The following is a 19685-nucleotide window of genomic DNA, read 5'->3' on the forward strand; positions in this document are numbered from 1 at the left end:
TATAATGTATGTATGGTGTAGCCTGCTGTTACTGATAATAAAAAAAAAATCATTTTTTGGTAAAGGCCCAGGTGAAGCGATTATGTTTGTCTCAAGACTCCGTACAAAATATTTCTTCTCTTGTTCTTCTATTAATCAACATATAGTAGGCCTATCGTCTATTTTGGTGCTTAAATGACCAAATTGTGTTGCAAGAGCCTAAAAACAAACATGCTTAAACAGTACATACAAGATAAAAGTATCATCCCTAAAAAACACATTATGTGCTGTGAAAAAACATAAAAAAAATTGTGGACAGAAAACTTATCCTTCAAATATTGATTGATAAAAATTACACTCACCTTGTCAAAAATTCTTAAACCCGGGACTTCGAGAGAACTCTAAATGATAAGAATTTGGGCTACCCCAAATCGTCCAATACCAGTGAACAGGTCAACATCCTTAGGCGGATAGTAATAGTATTAATCCACTTTAAAATGTAAAAAATTAAAATAACTGCCCATCCTCGACCCCTCGCCCACACACACAAACGGAAAAAGAAACAAAGCAAAACATAGGCTGAACCAATAGTTTGTGAGAAACATTTTTATCTCATTTAAATTTACATTAAATTTAATCACCATCACGAATGTAGTCATAAATATAAATAAATAAATCAACATGAAGCTCAAAATTTTCACTCTTTATATTCCAACATTACTTACATTTTCCCTTCATTATATCATCCAAGTCATTTTGGATGAATTTGAGTAGTCTTCCCTTCAGTATATCATCCAAGTCATAAAACCTTATTTTCCCCCCCCCCCCCCCCCCCCAATTTACAGCATATTTTAAAGGAGTTAACAAAACATGTGACAATATAAGGGTTAAACCAGTGCCATAAAAAGATAGCTAAAAGGAAAGTCAAAAGATTTTAGATCTAAAGTTGCCTTCGTGAGCAAAGACTCAAAAAAAACCCCCAAAAAATAAACAACAACAAAAAAGTTGATAAAGACACTTGTTAAATAATGAAGAGCCAAAGCAACACTGTATGTCTTACCTTGATACCACTCTAAATGCTCCATCCAAATACAAGATCAGGAAGCCAATTAGAAGATATAACGTCTTTTTTAGATTTAATATAGCACAATATCCACTAAATGTACTCAAAGCGATCCCACACTAATAGTAAAAGTTAACAAGTAGACAAAATAGCCAAATATGACATCTTTATGATGTTATTACAATTATTTTCCACAGGTCAGGTTTTCATTTGACACCTGAGTATGGTGAGAGAATTTGAGTAGTCTTCCAAAGATTCGACCTTGAGCTGCCCACAGCAGGGCTGGAACCACCAGGGACCTATACAGGTCTCAAGACAAGTGTATTACCACAAGACCACAATTTTTTACAAAACGCATGTTAATAACTGACCATTTCTGCACCCATAATAATCATCTGTAATAATGCTCACTTTTTCCATTGATGAAACTTGGACATGAATACACACACCACTCAAACATGCCAATCAACATATTAGCATCTGAGAATTGGAAACCTGCTCAAAGATCGACTCGATATTAGAGTTGAATTCAAGGGATGTTATGGATAAATGGGCATAGGTTACAACTATAATATAATGAAAACTGAATTAAAAGAAACATTTGGGACAAACCAGCCTGTGTCATTTTATGTAGGATCAAATCAGGAGGTCTATTAAATAAGTATAAACGGTAACTGTATGGAACTACTAAAATAAGTCCACATACCAGTATTGGGAAACAGCAGAGGCAAAGGAGGAAATAAAAAAAGCTATGGTGAGCAACCTGATTGCTCTGCATCTCTGCAGCGTGAAACAGATTATAACAATTGCTCCCTTCACTCTGATTAGGATGCTGGTCTACTGAAGAGTACTTTTTGCTAGATTGAATATTCTCAGCAACGTAATTCTTACAGAGTGAAGAGAGAATTTTCAGAAAAAAAATTCAGATGCACAATTACTCAAAGGATGTTAATTTGTGCTCCGAATCGAGTGATGTACAGATGAAGTCACACACACACCAAAAAAAAATAATAGTAATAAATATATCTTTTTAATCAAAAGAGATTTTGTCTCCCTCCTGTTATTCAAATCCTACTCCGGTATCACCCATCAACAAGCAAACAACGGAAGAATTTTTTAAAATAGAGATAATACAAGGGAATAATTCAAAACAAGATACAGTGTATCGTCACAAATATATAATGGACTATCATTGGAATCTCAGTTGCACCCTGAAGAAGCTTACAATTAATAATCAGAAAACAAAATAACAAAACTCCCACTCTTTTCCCTCCCCCCACCCCTCTCTCTCTCTCTAAATAAAAAAATAGTATTTATAACAAAAAAAAATCCCTCCAAATATTGCAAGTCATAATACTGAAATCAAAGATGATCATTCCAGGACAAAATGTATATCGGCACAGCACACAGATTGACAGAAATCCTTCCCATATTTCATCCCTTGCAAGAGAAACAAACCTGCTATATTATATTGAAACCACTTTTGAAAAAATAAAAAATACAACTTTATTTTTAAAAAAAGAAAAGCAAAATAAAACTTTGAAATTGAACATAATAAAATTTTGAATTTGAACAAAAGAATTTGAACAAAAAAGAAAAGATTTGAGTGTTACATGTTCTTGTTTTTCAACAATCCAGACTCCCCTATCAAATATAAAGGGCATAATGCAAATAATAAAAAGGTGATATCAGACTTGCCAACCAACCTCAACCAATTGAAAAGATTTATCATACTTTTTCCAATAATATGCTAATTTTCTCATATTCCCCCCCCCCCCCCCCTCCCTAAAATCATATTTTTTAACAAGGGCAGCCATATTATATTTCAAATTTAACATTTGCTAAATTTATGGTGACTTATCAAGCTAGTACAGGGTGGAAAAATCTTGCAATTCCTATGTATGACAATCATCTGTCTGGCTACTCAGATTCTCATCTAGGTGGAGACGATATTTAATGATCTTCAATAATTCCACTTTTATTCTCTCTCCCCCCCCCCCCCCCTTGTTACAAATTCTGACTTTTTTGCATTTAGCATATTTTGGTCAACTTTCCCATGTTATCATATTTTGGACCTCAAAGCGTATTTAAATATGAGAATTCATACTGGTTGGCAAGCCTATGATATCCCAGAGATGAAAGCAAAGGAATTCATCCCTTTGATCTGCAGACATAAAGAGAGCCAGATGAAAACCTAATAAGAAACATCTCATTTGCCAACTTCATCTTTGAGCTTGTTGAGTTTGTCCTTTTGAAATGCCTCGTTTGACTGCAGCAGTTCTCGATTGGTCAGTGTTTTGAGAAACGTCTTTCTTTTCTTTATGCTTGTCTGAAGGCTGAGGAATATTTTTAAATATGGAATTGCCTGGATTGTTGTTGAGTTGACCAGCATTTGCATTATTTGGAGTGTTGCCTGGATTAGCTTGTTTCACATCACTGTTTGGGTTAGTATTGAAAGCATTGTTGGTCGGTGATGGTATATTTCTATTTGCGCCTGCATTCTTAAAAATTTGTGGATTTTTAGCACCTTTTGCTTGAATTGGGGGTCTTGGATTATTATTGTTTTTCACGCCACCAGACTGAGTTGGCATTTTAATATGGGAAGGTGGAGGCTGAGTCTTGACGTGTGCTGCAGTGACAATTGTTTTTGGAGTGGTAATAGACTGAGTTGATGAGGCCACAGGCATGTGGAAGAAATAGAGCTAAATGGAAGACAAAAAAAAAACATTTTAAATTGCATAAGCAGTATGACAGCTTACTTTCTTACACACATGATTTGAGTTATCAACATTAAAGAATATGTAAAAAATAAATTATAGAATCATTGTTATTTGTTTTTGTGTATATATGACATACTGACTTAAGGCCTTTCGCTTTCTAATCATCTGTTTTTGGGATGCTCAGCTGCCTCTCTAATCATCTGTGCCAATTCCTTCAACAGTTCACGGTCTTCCTTTGATTTTAGTTCTTGGTCATTTTGGAGGCATTTTAGGTCTCTATTCAGGACGGTGTGAATTGCCTTTATATTTGTTGTGTCCAGATGGGGTGAAAAAAGTATTCATGACTTTATTAGCTGCTGGTATATTTTCATCTCTTTTGAATATATGCCAGAAAGTCGCCATCTTGCCTCCAGGATTTGAATAGATAAGGGTCTTTCCTTGCACTTTTCATACAGTTTTTTATTGCTTATCTTTGTGGGGTAAATCGTCATTCAGGACTCTTATAAGTTGTTTCTGTGGAATCTGACTAATCTTTGCTCTTCGGTTCCAGTCAGTGCCCATGTGCTGCAGTTGTAAATAAGCACTGATTTAAAAAAGGTTGTGTCTAATTTGATTTTAGAGTTACTTTTTATTTTATCATTTCTAATCCATATATCTAACAACTTATTTAGTGCAACAGTCGATAAACTTTTTCATTTTTCTACATCTTCCTTGTCTCCGATTAGTGATCCTACTTTTATTGTGGCTCTCCATCCATCTTCCTTCCTTGACAGTAATGTTACATTTGTTTTGTCAGTATTAATGTATAGTTGGTGTTTTTGTAAAACTTCTTTTATCTCGTTTACATTTAAAAAGTAAATTTCGTCAGCATAAGCAAATTATACGGGAAGTTTGTTCTCAAAATGTGAATGGGTCGAAGGTACAGATTTACGCACAACTTTTAAAGCATTTTCTAAGTAAATTATAAATAAAACAGGGTTCAAGCTGTCTCCTTGTGGTGTATCGATGTTGCTAAAGAATGATTGTTGCTGGCTGAGACGCGTTGGCACTTTTGTCTCTTTATTCCACTGCTTTTGGAGGATTAAAATTCACTTGAACATTGAAACATTTAATGTAAGAACGAGTATGTTATTAATATATATTTAATATTTTCTGGTCTGACTGTATTGGGGACAAAAAATTATCAATGAAAGCAATTGTAATGATGCAGTGATTAGTTCGCATTAAATGAGGAATACCGCTTTGATCAAAACATGTTGTAAAGTAGAAAATAAAAGAAGACCTCGGGACCTCAAGCAACCCTAAGACTATACAATAGAAATAGAGAGAAAAAAAAAACAATTTGACGACAGCTCTGCACTACCTTCCAATGTACGAGGGCTCTTTCATAATTAACCGAAAAATGCCTGTAAAATCCGCGTTTTTTATGCTATCAACAAAATTCTTGCACGTGTTCATACCTTGACTCGTCCTTCATTTCTCTACGTAACAGCCAAGTCTGTCACACACTTCTGCCAATGCCGCACCATGGAATAGATACCCTCTCGGAAGAAATTTCCGTCAAGGTTTTGTAGCCATTTCCGCACATGGTCAACAAGCTCTTCATCGACATCAAAGCGCTTTCCTGCCAGCTCACGTTTCAGTGGCCCAAAGAGGTGATAATCAGATGGTGCGAGGTCTGGACTGTGTGGTGGGTGTGGCAAAATCTCCCATCCATATTTCTCTAGCCAACCTTGCGTCACTCGTGCTGTGTGGGGTGTAACCATGTCGTGTTGCAAAATGACCCCGTTGGTCAACTGCCCTGGGCGCTTTCTGCGAATGGCCTCCCTAAGCTTGTCAAGAGTTGGCAGTACCTTGCAGCATTCATTGTTTCTCCAGGTTGTAAGGTTTCGAACAGAATAACACCACGAATGTCCCAGAAAACAGTTCCCATTATTTTCTTTGCTGACCGCATGACTTTGAATTTCTTCGCGACAGGTGAGGATGGATGTTTCCATGTCATCGAATCTTGCTTTGCTTTGTTTCTGGGGTGCAATGGTGCAACCAAGTCTCATCACCGGTGACTATGCTGTCAAGAAAAGTCACATCGTACCCTAGAAAGTCTCCGCCGGCGTTGGCAGTATGCCCGTGAACCCTGCGTGAGCTCTTGCTTCTTCTCAAAAGTTCCCTGCAGATAACCAATCTTTGATCTTTATGATTGTCTGTCAATTGCTTAGGAACCCATGCATCTTGCGCTGACTTTTCTGTAGCCAAGTTCATCAAATACAATTCTATGGGCAGAAGTTTCCGAAATTTCAAGACTGCTTGCAATTTCATGAAGTTTCAACCTCCTGTCTTGACGAATAAGCTCATCAACTCGCTTCACATTGTCTTCTGACGTCGCAGTTATCGAACGCCCTCTCCCTTCCCTGTCTGTCAAGTCGGAATGGCCGGCTTCAAACAAATTACACCAGTGATAGACTTGTGTACGGCTTATAACATGCTCACCATATACACTCTGAAGTTCTTTATGAATTTCGGTAGGATTCAGACTTTTGGCGTTCAAAAAACGTATGACAGCTCTGATTTCCTCCTTTGACCAAGTTTCAAGGTGGGTCGCCATCTTTAAAATCGTCTAGAAATTCATTGTGCAAAATGATGCACTTCATAATTTCTGGGAATATCCGTAAGGAAATAAGGAATATCATGTCGTTTACAGAATTAAAAAATCTCCACTGGTTGCTGAGCAATGGGCATTTTTCGGTTATTTCTGAAAGAGCCCTCGTACTTCGACGAAATGGTGACAGAGAACAAGACCAATGGTCATATTAGGAAATTTTAAACTTTTATCAATCAATCATGGTTTGTTCTATAAACGCCACTAAAAATTGACAAATTTAAAAAATAAAGTTAATAAACGACATCTGACAAAAGATCCACGAGTAAAATAACAATATAAAGTGAAGCTACAACGAGGAATGTGCAGAAGGTCTCTCGCCATCTACAAATGTTTCGGGCATGTTGCAGAATCGTTTAGCTTTTGTTCTTGTATTTATTAGAAAGTGGATCAGTGAGCTTTATTTTCTTGCAGATGAAGCCGGCAAAACAAAACTAAAAAAAAAAGAAATCTGTTTCACTTGTAAATTACATATTCGCCTTCACATAAAAAAATTGATTCAATAATGTTCAGATGAACAATCGTATATTACAAAGGAACCGTGGAGACAAAGATTGATTGCCAGAGAAATTACAAAGAAATATAGCAAATTGTGTCAAATTGTGTGTGAAGACAAAAGATTATAAGAGAATTTACAGGCCTGCCCATACCACTCTCGTAATGGTCCAAAATATAGGCCTATTGGGTGACCATTTCTAAGTCAGAGTGTAGGTCTAACTGATGTAATCTTGACTACTTACCACAAAACCAGCTGCTAGAGCTGCATGCATGACAAATATAAAAACCATGACTCCAATTGCAATCTGTAGAAAAATAAAAGATAAAAAGATGAGGTGGATTTGGTTTGTTTTGTTTTTTTTTTTTGTTTTTTTAGGGTTGCAACACATTTAGGTTATATCAGTGCCAGTAAAAAGGAAGAAAATGGGATAGTAAAAAGTTCTAGAATTACACTTAAAGCACCCAAGAGAAAGTAAGACAAAGTGGAACTGGGAACAAATAGGGATCTGATGTAGATTCCAAAAGCAATCCACCAATGTACTTAGTCTGAGATCACCTATAAGTCTCATCTGGACACAAGCACAAAATCCAACAAAGAGGAATACACTCAAATGCTTACATTATACATAATACAAAAATAACAAATATAATTATACATAACGGAGAGATGATTTACAAGGAAAAAAATATCTCCTAAAACAATAACTATGCATTTGACTGTTTCCCTCCCAGCCAGGACTCCGGCCAGGGCAAGGACAAAACCAAGTAATCTCATTCCAAGACAAAGACAGAAATCATGTTGGAAAACAGACATAGGGGGATAGAAGACACAGTATGTACCTCCCTGCCCACTATGAGAGGTCAGGAACCCCACCCAGCAAGAGGCTGCTCTCTATCCACGAGGTGGATTTGGATTAAACAAAATAAAACAAACAGAATAGAAACAAATAAAACAAACAGGAAAAAACATAAAACATACACAATTCTTACCTTTTTATTCCCTTCGCTGACGGTGGGCCAAAAGGTCAGAAGCAGAACACTACCCGACATAACAGCGCCCACAACAACTAGTGTCCACTGTAACCATGAGATCTGAATGGCCCAGAGTACCTGAAAATGTTTTCATAAACATCAAAACTCTGGAGAAATGGTTGAAGTGGGTAAACATTTTTGTTTAATTACTGTTAACTTGAGCAGCTTTGCAATGAATCTATGCTAGTTTAGTGGCACATAATGAGAATCACGTGACCAAGAGTTAAGATGTCTTGCTTTTAACAAAAGTGTAGCCAGTGAAAAGATTGATGACTATTAACACAAACTCCGGCCCCCTTGAGCTAGGACAAACTCTGGCCCATTTGGGTTAAGCAAACTCTGGCCCTTTTGGGCTAGGCACTTTACAAACAGTAACCTTTCATCTCAGGACGGATATTGTAAGAATGCAATCACCAAAAGGACATCTGAACACAAATTTGTATACTGCGTGAAATGGAGATTTGGTTCCCTATGACCTACTGAATAAGGCATTGTCAATCTGATTAAGCATAAATAAACCATTGAAATGTCATATACTAATGAGTATAATTATATATTCGTTTTATGATAAAACATTAAAAATCATTTATACCTTTAAGGGATTTGTTGCTATGACAGGTCATATTTCTTAACCAAACACTGTACATTTTTATTCCTTGTACACTTCATTTTAAATGACGCAAAAGTTTTACAATTTTCTAATATACTATGTCTTGAGCTATCCAGTGAGATCCTAAGATGCAAGTACACTTATTACTATTGATACAGAAAGATTTGAGGCTCTGCAACACTAAGAACGTATATATCATGACGAGGGATAGCCATTTCGCAATCAGCACATAAAAATTTAACAAACTCACAGATATTGGAATATAGATGGCCAGTGAATACCCATAGACACAGATCATCTCAAGAAAGGAAAACCTGTCTCTGTATCCCTGCCACCACATCAAGCCAAACAAAACAAGGGGAATAAGCCACCAGTAGCTGAAGATTGCTGTTGCTGCTAATGTCACTATGTTGAGAAAAAGGGAGAAGATGTACTTAATATCTTTATGCATGTAATGCAATATATATATAAATAATAATATTAGATCTTTATTGTCCATAAAAATGGTAATTTGTCATTTAGTTATACTTGTTATAACGTTATACGGTAACTATAACATTGAACAGATATTCCTACCAATTCTTTCTCTCTACCTATCTTTCTCTCACGCATGTGCGAACACATATACACAACTTAAACAGATGCATTTCGTTTTCAATGTGTTACAATTGTGGCAATTCGACACAAAATGTTATCATCATTATCAATTGTTCAATCCATTTTCATCTAACATTAAAAAAATCAATCAGTCAATCAACTAACATGTCAGTCTGTGGTCCTTTTATAATAATAATAATAACAATAATAATAATAATAATAATAATAATAATAATAATAATAATAATAATAATAATAATAATAACAATAATAATAATAATAAGCATAGTATAATAACAATGGAGAGAATCATATTTCATTGGATGCGACTTATTCACTAGTCTGATATGCCCTAATAAATGTATACCTCCCATTCCAATAGAGTTGTTGAAGAGCAAAGTATATAGTTTTGTTTTGATTAAAAAAAAAAATCTTTATCTTAAAAGGTAAGTATAAACTTTTGTTTTGGTTAAAAAAAAAAAATCTTTATCTCAGTGAGTAGAGTGAATTGTTGAGTGGGATAATACAGGTAGAAGGCAAGTGCTAGACTTACTGTTAGAATAATCATCTTTAACAGCATTGTTTAAAAAATTTTTAAATATGGAATTTTGATTATCTTGAACAAACCCTTCTTATGCATAGTCCGTCAGAGCCATTGGGCCCATGTAGCCAGAGTTTATCCCAGTTTCTATAAAGTGAATTGGACAATAGAAATGGCTTGATATCACTGAGTACTTTCCACAAGATCTAACGAAAAAGATACTAAATCACTGCTGGGTGGACAAGAGTGTCAGAAAAAACAACAATCTAACGAATTCACTCGGGATTGATCTTGAGTCTCTTTGCCTGTGAAATGAGTACCCTCCTTATATAAAGCATAATGAATAAAATATTTCAAAATTACCTTTGTGAAAGTCATACCGCCAATGGTAATCGCCAGCTGAACTGAAATAATTTGCTAAATTCCCAGCTATAGCAGTTGTGAAAACAAGTGTTGTACAAATCCAAAATGGTCCTAAAATTAAGACAAATAAAATAATCAGACATTGATTTAGCATTTTACAACATGTAAAATTTGCCAATGGCAAACATTTCATTAAAAAATTGCAAGACGGCAGTACAAAAACAGACTTATACACTACACAAATCTTTACATTATAAACAGCAATAGGCTTGCAATCCTGCGGTGGAAAATGCATATTTGACTATAAAAGATGAAAAAAGTAGTCTACCAGAATTAGATGGCCCATGCAGCTGGAGTTTTCCCTGGTTTCTGGACCGTTAAACAAACACAGCAACAATTTCTCCCTATCCTTTGGATAGGATACAAGTCAACTGAAAAATTCTTTTTACCAGGCCTAACCAACCCAACTACCCAGTCAACAAAGTGACAGACAGAGTCTGAAACATGAATAACAGGATTTGAAAGCAGTTGATTACTCTGTCAACTGGCAATTCTCCCATGAAGGATAAGAAAAGCCATAATTTTGATTCTTATGAATAATTTCTGACAAAATCACATGAATACTTAGATAGGACCGTCATAAATTCATAATTAACTAACACAATGACCATTTACCACTCACTAGATAGACTTATCAAACTAACAAGTGAGAATTCAAAATAATGGGATTTAGCTTGGAGAAATATTGAAAGGACATCAAAGGAGGATAATGGGAATATGTTCCTACATGTAATTCTGAAAATATACTGAGCTACAATGCATTCTAGACATTTTTTAAAACTGTACGAGTATAAACACTGAGTGTCTCCCCATTTGAATCACATGGCATTATAAAATATGACCGTTTCTGAACGTCATTTTAATTGTCGACCACTAAAAAATGTACATTTCCACCTAACTAAATTACACAAACAAAGAATACATGGAAAAGCAACAAACAGGTAATTAGGCTTTCTATATTCTAAGAAATTTCTACAATTTGAGATATAATAGTGAAAAAATAAACATATTACTTGCAGGATGGCTATCTCTCAATTGAAATGCAGTGAGATGATTATTGAAAAGTACTTGAATGTAAACAAAAGTAATATACAGAATTTATAATATCAGAGCCACACCTTATAGGATAACATAAAAACCAGAACAGCATTTACCATAGAGGTCTGGGTTGGGTCTGATTTCTTTCAAAAGATAATTGTTCCCTGGTTTCGGCACCATGGAGCCCAGAATTCTCGTTCCAACTCGCTTGGTTTCCACATCAAAGAACTGTTGGTAATAGGCAAAAGTCCAGAATGATGCAGCTGAACTTGCCTTTTCCTCTTTCAAAAGCTGAACGAAGAAAGAAACAAAATATGTATATGATTAAAAATTTGAGGACACATGCCAGAAAAAAAATAAATCTCAACCGCATCCAGGATTGATCTCGGTCCATTTGCATGTGATGTGAGTGCTATACCAACTGAGCTATCAAGGCCCCCTCTTCCAAGTAAATACATAAAAGTGATTGCTAGGATATCTACTGTTCTATCATTATTAATATTTTAAAAAGTGTATATATATGATTTTTTGGGATGTTTTTTTTTCTTGTGTTTTTCTATCTTGCTTTGTCTGGCACTGTTTCATATTCACTTTTTCAGATCTTTATCTTACAAGAGTGCCTGCTCCCTAGTTTGTCATCTTAATTAATATGGCACTACACTATACTGTTTTTTTTTCTTTTTTTTATTGCCATGAACAACCAAGTCTTCAAAGCAATTTTTACCTTGGAAGTGTCCTCCTCAGCATCATCATCTGAATCCACTGCTGAGTGTGGAAAATTTGTGAATTCATGGGTCTTCCCTTTGCCAGAATCACCTGATGAATGTGGAATATCTGGGTGGACAAAATTCAAAAATATTCTTTATCATCTATAGATCAAAAGGAATATAATTTTATGCTTTATTCATATTTTGTTTCTTTCCTTTTCTTAGCTGCAACTTTAAAACTTGTTGACTTTGAAAAGGTAGTAAGTAAAAAACAAACACAAAGTTACAGATAATAACACTGAAATTCATAACACAGTTGCCTTGGAGAGGTTATGTAAAAAAAAAAAGAAAGAAAAAAAGAGATCAGTTAGGTTGCTTGTCTGCTGTGAAACATTAATTAATTCAACAACAAATAATGAATTCCTTCATTTTCATATAAAGGACAATCATAACAAATATTCAAATTCCATTGATACTGAACATAAGCGAGTTAATCAGTGATAATTAAGTTCCTCAGCAACTCATTAAAAAGGTTTATGAATAAAATGAGAAAGGAATTTAAATAGATCACTAAGACCAACCACCACAATTAATTATTCAAATTCTAGTAGCATTCCTGTGCTCTATATGAAACAAATGCCAGGACTGTTTTAGCCAGAAGCATATGTTGGTGTCATACAAAAAATATTGAAATATAAATGCCATATTTTAATGAAGAATGTCATGAAAAATTAGAAACCGAGATAGGGTAAACTAGAACCAAGACGAAATGAATGAGCAAGTCAAGAGGAGGAAATGGAGATGCCTTGAGAAAGCCAACAACAAATGTTACATGGAAATTTTAAACATTCAACATGGAACCCACCAAGAACAAAGAAAAGACAATGCTTAGAAATAACTGAAGGACGGATGCAATGACTAAATTAAAGAGGGAAGGAATTAAATTGTGAAGACTGTACAGAACTGATATATTAGAGGCTAATTGTCAAAGACCTAAATATGCTCCCATTAGAGTCAGTGATCATAGTTCTATGCCCTTCTCTGTAAACATTTGACCTTTGATTTCTTCTTATATGAGGACAGTGGTCAAGATATGCACCAAAAATAATGTGACAATCCAAAATTTTCTTTAACCATTATTTCATCGCATATCATCACTCACCCTGGAAATCCAAGGTGTCCATCCCACCATCTTCTTTATCAATCTAAAAAGATAAAAATGATCATGATACATAAATACATAAATTCAAGTTGTATAAGCATTTTAGTAATAGTAGGTACACCTTGCAACTTATAATTTATTGCATTAGTTGCTATTAGTATTAGGACAAAATTCACAGAGGGGAATTCAAGGAGGAGAGCAGGTCTTTAGAGTCTTTCTCTCTCTTTTTCTCTGTGTGTGTGTGCGCGTGCGTGTGTGCGTATGTATGTAGGATCTTTTGCAAATTTTTTAATGCACATTTTCAATTTTGGCCATTTAAAAAATTAAATGGTAAACCCTCTTAATTTATCATAAACACTCTTTTCAACAGCATTGGAGGTGATCATGGATTAATTGATTGAACAACAACAAATCTAAAATTGTATTTTCTATTCGGTAAAACTGTGGCTGAATCCTTTTTTACATGTTAACAATAGCATGTGACGATGGCTGCATGTTCCGGAATGTTTTGAATGGTATGATTAGTTTAACAGTGATGATAATGGCAATTTGTCAAAAAGGAGGAAAATGTATCTGCCCATCGGTCAAACTCAAACAAAATCATAACACAAAATAACATAGATTTGTATATAGCATTACTACTTCTAGTGTACAACTAATCTTAATAGTAGAGATGCAACTTACTTTATGCACACATTTAATGAATTGTCCATTCCTGAGCATGATTTTTAAAAAAATATCTTAGACTCAAGAGATTTAAAATTAACTTTTGGTCAAAAGGCCTGAAAATATTTGTTTTAACTTGCTTTATCTTTGTTACTGTAGCCCAGTGGTTACGGTCTTACAAATAGGACTCAAGTGTTTTTAATAAATTAAAATTGTAAAACATTGTACAAAGGTAAAAAAGGTTAACAAAGTTGAGCATCCCTTATAATTGTAACAGATTAATATCATTTTTCAATAACCATATGACGATAAATGTAATAATGTATTAATTTGAAATTTTTATTTCTCTCTTTATCAATGTAAATGCATTGTCCTCGATAAGACAATTATTTAGATATACAATATAATGTAAATAACTCCATATTGACTGTATTAGCCATTTTAACGGCATGCGATTTCGATCACAACTTTCCAATGGTAATTTTGGGGTAAAAATCAGTCTGAAATTTCAACTTTGAACTGTCAAAACTATATTTCTAATAAAGATAGAGAAACAAAATTCAAACTGTTTTGTAATCAGCAGTGATGATAATCTTCCACAAATCCGCGGAATTCCTTGATTTTAGTATTTTTTCAGAAATATTCTGCTGTTTTTGCCGTGTCAAACAATTTCCGCTAAGTGGTAATTCATCTGAAAAATCAACGTTACGTCTTGTGTCATTTTTTGACACCTCTGCTCAGCTGCATGATTTTTGGTGACACTCCCATGCCATGGCGTTAGTCTATACAAACTGGTGCCAGATGTGAAAAGTGAAACAATACCCAAGAATCAATCGGAGTGGTCCCTCTCTCCCACTCTCTTCCATATTTTTTTCTTAGCCAACCGTCTAACATAGAATAGAATAGAATAGATGGTATCGACGTCGTTTGATTAGGCCACTGGCCGTGTCGCCGAGTCTTTCCAGTCATTGAATGTCTTGTTCACAACAGATCTAATGCATTTTCCTACCTGATCTTGTGATCAGGGGTTAGTCTACACTGTACTTTCTCTACCGATCTTTTGATCATAGCTATTTTGAGTGGGAGGCACTTCTACACTATGCATATATAACTTTCCATCACAGCATCTAATCTATTCTTGAAAGCATTGAGGCTCACGTTTCAACGACATTTGCTGGCAATGAGTTCCAACGTTCAATAACTCTGTGTAAAAAAGTTCTGTCGAAGGGTGGTTTCAACTCTGGCTTTCAGAAGTATATATGAGTGACTGATTTTTTGTCTACTGTGAACAGTCTATTCTGAGTCGTGTACAAGCAATGTGTGAACTTATAGGTCTCAATCATATCACCTCTCAAACGTCGATAGACCAGACTTGGCAGTCCTACTCTTTTCAGACGTTGTTCATAACTCAAGTCCTTGAGTCCATCAACGACCTTTGTTCTCGCCTAAGCACACTCTCTATAAGCTTCTTATCCTTTTCAAGATAAGGTGCCCATACACAGTTTCCGAACTCCAAATGCGGTCGAACCAAAGCTGTTTTTATAGATATCACTCGGTAATAGTAATAGTAATAAATAGTAATAGAGAGATAATATGTAACAGTAAGTTAGGCTGATCTATTAAGTAATCAAATTTGTTCTTTTGATGGAATATGTTTTGCAATTGATTAAAGATTCTTATTTATAAACTGCATAACCACAAGCTTCCAGTAATGCACACACGAGCTGGGTATGTAATATAAAAACAAATGGAAGTGTCAATTGCCAAGGAGTGAGTCCTTGGTAGTTGACAGTTCATCAACTGCCAAGGAGTCAAATTGGAACTCTTCAGCTGCTTGTGGTGATTTCAGTCGAGCCTCCATTTGCGCGCATACGAATCTCGAATCACGTCACTTTCTACTTTCTTCGATTCACTCATTCCTTGTCAATCGTTGTGGAAAGGATCAAGTCAACACTTGTTGGCATTTGTTTTTACTTTTTATGTCTTTTTACGAATTCCAAGACAAGTTAAAATTCAAAACAAAAATTACTGTTGATTTCGGATTCAGCAAAAAAAAACAAAAAAACAACAGAATGACGAAGTGGCAAATCTCTGCCAAGCCCTAAATTAAAAAAGAAAAGTAAGATTTCCTTTATTTTAAAGGAAATATACTGCACATCGTCTTAATAAGGAACAATTAATGTAAAACATTTGTGCAACAAGATCAATCCGTGGCAGTTAATAGTAAATAGTTGATGATTTACCAACTGGCAAAGGTCCGTGACAAAAAGAGGAAATATGAGAGAGAGAGAGAGAGAGAGAGAGAGAGAGAGAGAGAGAGAGAGAGAGAGAGAGAGAGAGAGAGAGAGAGAGAGAGAGAGAGAGAGAGAGAGAGAGAGAGAGAGAGAGAGAGAGAGAGAGAGAGAGAAGAGTAAAAGAGAGTATTAATTAATATTAATAACATCACTCTGTGGCAATACATCACTTCATGACACTAAAGGTACTCTGTGGCAGTTAAAAGTACACATACGTAGTTGATGAAAGGCACGGTCTTTGGCAATTGACGATTTGACAATTGTCAAGGTCCTTGGCAATTGACGCTACCAAAACAAATACCCCCTACTGTTGCCGTTGGCCAAAAAGTTTATCATCGGGCGGCATTATAATCATACACAGCGTACACAACGACAACAGTTTAGTTGAGACGGTATCTCATTCCTGACACCTGCTGACCCGGTCACGGTGAGCGGTCAATCACCGAGAGGAATTTACCTAACGGGGATTGCCGTTTCACTCAATTTAACAATGTTTTGTTTTATTGTCTGTTAGACACCCATATTGAATGAGTTGAAATATCACTACTTGGTATAAAAGTTTATATTTTCTACTTTTACTGTGTGTTTTTTATTTTTTCATAGTATTACTAGATTTCTCAATATAAGTTATCAATGGACGGTAACAAATTACACAAAAAATATAGCGGGTGCAACATTTCAAAAATTAGAGAAAAAAAAACGTTGCTATGGATTTGTCTGAATTTTATGTATTATAAAGACAAGATGTAAATACTTCTCCTCACAAAAAAACGTATTTTTCCTCAACAAAAATATATCCGCTACGAGCAGTCAAACTCGTCAGTGTAGTTTGGGGCTGGTCTTTAACTGCATTGCGTTGATGACAAATCGCATTTTATTCATATCATTGATAATGCCGGATGCTCTTTTTTCCCAATTTTGCTGTTGTTTGGTGACAGGTCTCTGTGCCTTGTTCTCCAAGAAGTCTAAGTCTAAACTTATATTGAGTGATGTGTGGTATGCAGTGGTACTCAAGGAGGTGTTGTTTTGGGATTATTTTGTTTGGAAAATATTTTCTGTATGTATCCGTGTAATGTTTTATTGCACTTTGAATATATTGGATTGTGTCTGCTTTGATTGATTTTGTGTGTGAAATAAAGTTGTGCACATGACTATAGGCCTTGTTTATATTGTCGAAAATTAATCCAATACTGCAAGCGTCGTCAATGATGAGTGGGTCGTGGGTGCAGTTCTTTGTTTGTTGGATAATTGTAAGTGTAGACTTTTTCTTGTAAGTATTTGTGGCAGTGGTTGCCAATGAATGATCTGCTGTGGTAAGCCTGTTGTGTAATGCGGTATTCTGTCCAATTCAGAGGCAATAGGACCATGGGTGAAAGTTCACCGGAAAAATCCGGCATGGCCGGATTTTTATTTTTGGAAAAGAGGTCTCGCCGTTTTTTTTTTGTCTGGCCGGAATTCGAAAATGAAAAAAACCGGCATTTATATAATTAACCGCACTTCTGTTTTTTCCTCTTATTGGTAGTTGCAGGATTTTTTTTTTTTCTGAGCACCTGCCTTTGCAGGATTAGTATCATTGAGTAACTTTCACCCATGAATAGGACCATCCCTGAGGGTCAGTGGCTCGTGCATGAGATTTGAAAGTCTCTCCTGCGTTTTGGAGTTTGTTGTTATATTCTACTCTGTCGATATCAAACATGCAAGTGCAACCCGTTTCAAGGTTGATTTATTTATTATTAGCGTCTTGGCAATGAGAAAATACAAAGAAGCTAATGAGTCGTGTGTTCAATGTGCTTTATAATGTGTACTTTTTACACATAAATTATGAGTGTGCTCCTTGCTTGTCCAATGCCGTGTCAGTCCCATAGACTAAAAGAATGTCATTAGAATAATTTGAACATTTAAATGGTTTCTTGCGGGCACGTTTCTATTTCTGTGTTAAACAAATCATACCACATGTCCTACATAATGAATTCACTGCTTGGTTATGACTTGCAATTGTGTGGTCCATGCTGTAACAGAAAATTCAAAATTGACTGAGCGATGTAAGCAAGATATAGTGAATTAATGAATAAAATGAGTTTTAACACACTCTGTATTACTTCTCATATCCATGCATACATAACAGCGTACATAAAATTTGGAAAAAGAAAAACCAAATACTTCACCCAATTTGGTGAAAGAAGGAGGGGGGGGGGGGGGGGGGGGGGGGGGGGGGGAGGAAAATTCTAACAAGCAGTTGAGCTAAGTTGAGGCCCAACACACAATGTCATTTAAAATTAAACATTAGCAAGATAATTCAAATTATGCAATTTAAAAATCAAATTAACTCATCATTGAAAAAAAATAAAAAATAAAAATATAATTAACAATAAAACCGCAGCGAAATATTACGTTTCAAGAACAAGGCTAAAGAGGTAATATCATTATTACCTGACCTACCGCGGAAAAATAATCATTACAAAATAATGAAAACTGAAGAGTAAATGAAACTTACCTCATTTCGTAGTAAAACTTGTGCCTTGTGAATCACACCAAAAAAAATTTGAAGTTTATAGCAACGTTTTTTTAGAATCCTGAGGTAATTACAAGTAATTTTATTTAAATGTTATAGAAAAATAGGTGAATTTGAATCACAGCTTGTGAAATAAGTACTGGAGATATTGAAATAAAAATTGGACCGATGGAAAGAGGAGGTCTGCGAGAATTCTTTGCATTTTGGGTGGAATTGCATCGTCACGAAGATCGTGAGGTTAATTGGTACGGAAATCACCCATTGGTATCACCCAATGCACGTCAAATCTACGTTCTGGGAATTGATATTGGCTGACCGCTGTTGACCCCGGTTACCTGTCGGGTGAGGTTACGTCGGCGCTAGGAACAGCGGGAAACTAAACGGTCAGATTTATAGTGCAGTTTAGACGCCGTGCATAGAGCTCTAAAATGTTTAATTGGAAATGACAATTCGTAAAATTATATTTACAAAATGTCACTCTGTATCTAATGATTAGAATAGATGTGTTTTAGAATTTAGAAGTTAGCTTAACTAGACTTGGACTCTCTGTACTGTAAAAGTAAAAGTAAAATTGACTACAATTTTCAACGGAAAGACATATCAATATCAATGACTTTGGAACCGATTGTCGTAGAGAAACAAATAAGGTAACAAATTAAATATTATTTCATGTCCCACCCATCTGATTGGGTCAAATTACCAAATTAAGATAATTTGAGTTTAAAGGATCACAATTTAAAAAAGTAAAAAAAAAAGTAAAAATAAAAAAGCGCCTGACGACTCGTCTATAAAAATAATTTTTAATATAATCTTTGTCTTATTTGTGCTCTTTTAGTTTGATTTTCTTCATATTATAAGCACATTTTTCGGGAAAATGTCCCCACTATCCTTAATATGAAATTTTAATAGGTTTTCCCTCATAATTTCTTACTTCATATTCCTCCGAATCCACGTCAATCATTGTTGATGTCGCCATATTGTTTGTATCAATAACTAAAAAAGATGTCGTTTCCTATTTTTCGCCATCATTATGAAAACAAAACAAATTTAACTTAATTTTCAAATAATTATAAAGTAGGGAACAAACAATCAAATTAAATATTTAGGTTGTCGATTTTTTTCTAAAATAAATCACTATTTTCTTACTTTGCCGAAAACAATATTGCTTGAATTATTAAAAAGTAGTT

At 35.0% G+C, this 19685-nt stretch overlaps 1 protein-coding gene across 1 annotated transcript; it reads right to left on the reverse strand.

The window, feature by feature from the left end:
- Positions 1-565: 565 nt before the first annotated feature.
- LOC144971868 (protein YIPF1-like) lies at positions 566-19483 on the reverse strand. Its single transcript, XM_078912944.1, has 9 exons — positions 19430-19483; positions 13027-13069; positions 11882-11991; positions 11274-11448; positions 10060-10170; positions 8809-8963; positions 7907-8026; positions 7159-7221; positions 566-3744 (listed from the first exon to the last, which is right to left on the reverse strand). The coding sequence occupies exons 1-9, from the start codon at positions 19472-19474 to the stop codon at positions 3265-3267; spliced, it is 1302 nt and encodes a 433-aa protein (XP_078769070.1). The 5' UTR covers positions 19475-19483; the 3' UTR covers positions 566-3264.
- Between the last annotated feature and the right edge of the window lie 202 nt (positions 19484-19685).

The sequence above is a fragment of the Berghia stephanieae genome, chromosome 1 (assembly GCF_034508935.2).
Source record: "Berghia stephanieae isolate SIO BIC M18660-M18661 chromosome 1, UCSD_Bste_1.3, whole genome shotgun sequence".
NCBI lineage: Eukaryota > Metazoa > Mollusca > Gastropoda > Nudibranchia > Aeolidiidae > Berghia > Berghia stephanieae.